Raw genomic sequence first — 6,166 nt, forward strand, 5'->3', positions numbered from 1 at the left:
GATCATAAGCAAAGTAGAACCCCTTTGTTTCAGCCAGCATTTTGAAATGCCCAATGAACATTTTAGCATCGTTATCCCCAATGTAACACTTGATATTTCGTTTGAAATTTTTGAAGTCTAGCAAAGAGGCACCGATATTCTGATAACCATTTGAGTATTCCTTGAGAATTCTGAAGCTCAATGTTGGACCTATGTTGAGCTTAGTATGATCAATAATGGTCCTCTTAATGTAGTCATGGACGTCCCTTGAGAGCTTCTGGAACTCCCTGTTTTTGACAGAGTAAAGAGAGTGATTGTGAACGTCTACAAAGACATCCACAATATACCCGGCCCGGTCTCGTCGTCTGTTTTTCACGGTTCTCAACCTCATGTTCGCCTTGCAGCCACACCTTGTCAGAGCATGCTTCTTTGGCTGTCTAATTCGTCGGTCTTTGTTCTCTACTTTACTCAAATTACCAGCTTCATGATTTGTTGCTTCAAGTCGCACTTTTCTTTTCATATCCCTATACCCCTGTCTGTTACAGACCAATGATTTGACGCTGACGCCCCCCTTATATTGCGCATTTGTGTACCTTCTCACATCAAATCCATGGCCATGCATATATCTTTGTAGAACTGTCATCGCATCCTCCAAGGTAAGAAAGAACATGCCACGTTTAGGCGTAAAATCACTCTCAACAGTCCTTACCCACCGCTCGGTCCCCCCGGTGTCTTCTTTGTAATGAAGAGTTGAAACAAACTCATCGTTTTCTTAAATGCAAAGGTTGGGCTGGTGTATATATTGTTATTAGAAGAATCCCCAATAGGTAAGACCGCATTGTCTTCAACAATAGACACGATGAAAGATCTGCGACAATAAATTAATATAATGAGTACAGTCATTGGACAACAAAATCACAATAACATCACAATAACAAAGAGCACGGGGGAGAGATCAACATTGCAGTCATGTGACAATAACAGTATGATAACAGCAGGTGTGAAACAGACGACAATCAATAACATCACAATAACACTAAATGTGTTTATCTTATGCTACTCTCTTATCAGCCGTATATTTTCACGCTACTGCACAATAATATCACAACAATAGTAGCATAATATCAGAATAAGAGTACAATAATATCAACATGTTTCTCTACTTTTTTACAATAATAGTACAGTAATATCAGAATAACAGTACTCTGGTTCTACTTTATTACATACAGATAATACTGTATTTATTATGTAACTCTTTTGCAAGGCATATATTTTCATGTTACTGCACAATAATAGCACAATAATGTTACAATAATACCACAATAACAGTACAATAATATAATCATGTTACTTTGTATGCGGTTTACAATAATAGTACATTAATATCGAATAACGATTCTCTTTTTCTCTTAATGCAAGCCAGATAAAGACAATAGTATCAGAATAACAGCTGAGAAACACATAGAAATCAATAATTGATTTATAAACACTCAGGCTAATAATAGTACATTAATATTAGAATAACAGTTCTCTTTTTGTACTCTAATACAAGCCAGCAAATAATAATATCGAATAACAAATTTGAGAAACACATAGAAATCAATAATTGATTTATACACACTCGAGCTAATAATAGTACATTAATATCGAATAACGATTATCTTTTTCTACTCTAATACAAGCCAGACAGTACAATAATATCAGAATAACAGCTGAGAAACATGTAGAAATCAATAATTTATTTATAAACAACGGCGGATGAAGAGATAAGAATGAATAGCAGTATTACCTGTTTCCATATTCACTGTCGAGTTGATTTCTTCGCTAACATTGTTATTGATCTCATTGTCCATCTTTTATACCGAAAACAAGAAAATCAAGTATTGAATTCAATTAAAATCAACGAATTTACACTAAAAATCAACGATTTTTACATTAATTAGGTTTTTTACATTAATTTCGAAAATACGATTGAATATACTAAAAATCAACGAATTTACATTACCTGTAATTCGATTGCAGCTAAAAATCAACGATTTTGTGTAATTTTATTAGGTTTTTTATGAATTTTCTATAGTCGGCGTTCTGATTTTTGAGTTTTCTCTGTTTTTGATTTGTAGAGAGATGTAGAGAGAGAGTGAGAATATCGTTAGAATGAGGTTTCTGTTTTCATGTTTCAGCGCTTTTGTATTTTTCGATTTTTCCTTCTTTTTTTTTCTAATTTATCTTTAAATCTCAGCCCTTGATTTCTTTTAATCTCAGCCCTTGATTTCCCCAACTCACAACTCACCATAAGACCCCAACTCACGAGATCCCGCCTCTCTATATATATATATATATATGTATATATATATACATATATGTATATATATATACATATATATATATATATATACATATATACATATATATACATATATATATATGTATATATATGTATATATGTATATATATATATATATATGTATATATATATATATATATATATATATATATATAGGGGCGGGTTCAGGTACGAACTAGCTTATCGTACGAACCGTCTAAAAAGGAAAGTTTGAAGCGCTGTAATAAACTCACACTCACCTAAAAAGTCATCCCAACAAAAAAAAAAATTGTTCGAAGAAACGCGAATCTCCATCGCTGTAAATCATCCTACTTTCCGCCATTATTGTTCCTGTAACATGCGAATCTAAGAGGTAATATTTTACTCAGATTAGGGTTTATAAAATTTAAATCGTAAATTAGTGTTCGAACAAATTGAAATTCTTAAAATTAGGGTTTACCAATTTTATTAGTAAATTGTATTTTGAGATTTTGATGGTAATTTAGTTTGTGTTTTGATACTATTTTTAGGATGGTTATAATTTCATCATCTTCTACAGATTCAGGTATGAATTATTGTTGTAAATACATTTTTTGGAACTATTTTTCCAATTAAATTTGGGATCCATTTCTGAAATTGCTTAAGGTGTTGTAGGTGATAACGGAAAAGAGGATGATTCAATAACAGAAGAAGTTATAGGTACAAATTACTGTTTTTACTTATTGCGGGATGTCAGATACATGTATCTACAAAACTGAAGTAGTGTATCTAGGATCACAAAGATGTGTACCTCTGTATAATTTTTCTACCTCTGGATAATTTTTCTGACTGTTTTTGTATTTTTTTTTGGGGGTTTAATGGGGGCCAAAGATATATCTCTGACAGAATAAAATTCTTAGCCAAATATACATCTCTGGTTGTTAGATACATGATTCCAGCTATTTTGAAAAAAAAAATGTATCTGGCTAGCTAAAATAGTGTATCTGGTTAGTTAAAACAGTGTACCTAATGTGGCTTGGGTGAGAAAGTCTGTGCTCCGTATGTGATAAATACTCGTATTGATTATGGTTTTGTACACCGTAGAGCAGTCTTTCAAAAAATTAAGCTAGTATAGCATTTAAAAATTTTTGGATGAATGTTTAGCAGTTTGAAAATCGCAACTTCTTTTTCTCTACACAAATTGTTGATGTATAGTGACATATGAATTATTGTATCTAATTTGAATGAGATGTGTACCTGTGCAGATAGTATACCTGCTACTAATGTCCATGCCTCAGATATAATGGTTGTACTTCCCTTGATAGATGCAACAGGTACACAAAATGTAGCGTGAGCATGTATCTAAATACATTAACTATTGTATCTAATATCATAGTAATGTGTACCTATGGACTATATTTTTGCTTGATTTTAGTCTTTGAAAATAATGCGTTTCCCTCGTGTGTCATTTCTGTGCGGACAGATACCGCTTCTAATGTTGATGCTCTAATGAACAATGATATACCTCCTGTTATTCCATTGACTAATGCACCAGGTAAAAAAATTGTGGTTTGTTCATTTACAAGGTTTGATTTCACTAATATAATGTACTTGCCTTAAAAATAACAACCTTTTGGTTAAATTGTCTTGTAGAAACCCCACAAGTTGGTTCTGAAAACACAATTTTTGGATTCCCATGCTGTCCAGAAGATCTAAAACCAATCAACGGTATGATATTTTCAAATTTGGAAGATGGAATATAGTTTTACAACAAATATGCAAAAGTTTGTGGGTTTATTCCAAGGTTAGATTCAACAAAATTGGTTAATGGGATTGTTACACACAAGCGCTGTGTGTGTAATAAAGAAGGCAAAAGTAAGAACAAGGGGACTAAAAGAAAGAGGACTGTTACGAGATCAGGATGTGAAGCTAAGGTTAGTTTTAAGAGAATTGACACCGGTGAATACCAAATTTATGATTTTGTTGAGGTACACACACACACGCAATGGTTACCCCAGCTACAATGGTTCATATGAAACCATCTAGGAATTTGAATCTCTTTCAGAAGAAAACGATCATGGATAATTCAAGGGTAAATCATGGTCTAGTGGATTCCTTTAGAATGTTTAAGGAATATGTAAAAGGGTACAGAAATGTTGGGGCTTCTTTAGAAGATTTCAAAAACTTTTCAAGGGATGTTAAGAAATATATCAAGGAATATGATGCTGAGATGTTATTGGAGACTTTCATGCAGAAAAAGGCTATGTCTCCATCATTTTATTTCGACTTTGACGTGGATGATGAAAAAAGACTAAGTAAGGTTTTTTGGGCAGATCCAATCTCAATTAAAAACTATGCCCTTTTTGGGAAGTCATCTCTTTTGATGCTACTTATAACTTCAATGAATATAAAATGGTGTTTTGTCCGTTCACTGGTGTGGACAACCATAAAAGATGCGTCACTTTTGCGGGTGGTTTGTTAAGAAAGGAAGATGGAGAATCATTTACCTGGTTATTTGAGAATTTTGTGAAGGCTATGGGTGATTGCTATCCTACTACAATTATAACAGACCAATGCAAAGGCATCAATCAAGCTGTAAAAGATGTGTTTGGTGACAAAACACAACACCGATTATGCATGTGGCATATAATGAAAAAGTTGCCAGACAAAGTCGGGCCGACAATTTGCCAAAACACAAACTTTTTGAAGGAAATAAATTCTATTGTTTGGGATGGAGAGATTGATACACAAGAATTCGAATTGAGATGGAAATCGATCCTTTCTTCGTATGAGCTTTCTGATCATGAGTGGATGAAGTCAATGTTTGACATTCGTTCAAGTTGGATTCCTGCCTACTTCAGAGACATATATCTTGGTGGGAGTATGCGCACAACATCAAGGTCAGAATCTGAAAATAGCTTCTTTGGAAATTTCACAAACCCGCATCTCACTCTTGTTGAGTTTTGGATGCGTTTCCAATCGGCTATGGATGCGCAGCGTTGGAAATATGCTAAGGTGACTGCCGATGATAAGAACTCTTCTCCAAAATTATCAACACCTCTCCTTCTAGAAAAAAAAACCTCTGAATTTTACACCACCACTGTTTTTTTATCAATTTCAAGAAGAACTCCAAGCTGCGTGTTTTACTTGTGGTCTTTCACCGAGGACAACTGAAGACAACAATGAGCATATTTCAATAATGGACCGCGAGAAAGACAAGGTATACACAGTTGATTTAAGTGGTAATAAATTTTCTTGTTCATGTAAGATGTTTGAAAGGATTGGGTTACTTTGTAAGCATGTTCTGTGGGTGTTAAAAGGTAGAGGGTTTGATGATATCCTTATGAAGTATCTATTAGACAGATGGGGCAAATATGCAACTTGTCGTCCCATTTTTAATGTTGTTGGGACAACCCTCCTAGCTGATTGTATGTCAATAGAAAACCACCAAAGTAAGATAAGTGAATTGTGGTCGGAAGTATTTACTTCAGTTTCGCTTGTTGAAGATAATGAGGAACTTGGTGATGAGCTGCTTGAACTTCTTACGAGAAATTGATGATTTAAGTTAAGCGTGGGAAGTCAAAAAACAAGAAAGCTGAAATTGAGATGCTTATTGGCTCGAAAATACCGTCTGAAGCTAGTGTTCTACCACCAGAAAAGTGTAAGAATAAGGGATCAGGAAGACGGATTACTTCAAACAAGGAAAAGGCAGTACAAGAAAATGCAAAGCCCTTGAGGAAATGTCGTGCCTGCGGTGAAATGACTCATCATGATAGTAGGAATTGCCCAAGTCGAGCCACTCAAAAGTGAGTCCAGTTTGATTTCAGCTAGAAAAAGTTTAAGTTGTATTAAGTATTCTAAAAACTTTCTAGTATGTAAAAACTT

At 34.1% G+C, this 6,166-nt stretch overlaps 1 protein-coding gene across 1 annotated transcript; it reads left to right on the plus strand.

The window, feature by feature from the left end:
* The first annotated feature begins 4,286 nt into the window (after nucleotides 1–4,286).
* LOC141601267 (protein FAR-RED IMPAIRED RESPONSE 1-like) lies at nucleotides 4,287–5,837 on the plus strand. The gene is made up of 3 exons (XM_074421533.1): nucleotides 4,287–4,715; nucleotides 4,814–5,296; nucleotides 5,550–5,837. The coding sequence occupies exons 1-3, from the start codon at nucleotides 4,287–4,289 to the stop codon at nucleotides 5,835–5,837; spliced, it is 1,200 nt and encodes a 399-aa protein (XP_074277634.1).
* The last annotated feature ends 329 nt before the right edge of the window (nucleotides 5,838–6,166 follow it).

The sequence above is a fragment of the Silene latifolia genome, chromosome 9, assembly GCF_048544455.1.
Source record: "Silene latifolia isolate original U9 population chromosome 9, ASM4854445v1, whole genome shotgun sequence".
Classification (NCBI taxonomy): Eukaryota; Viridiplantae; Streptophyta; class Magnoliopsida; order Caryophyllales; family Caryophyllaceae; genus Silene; species Silene latifolia.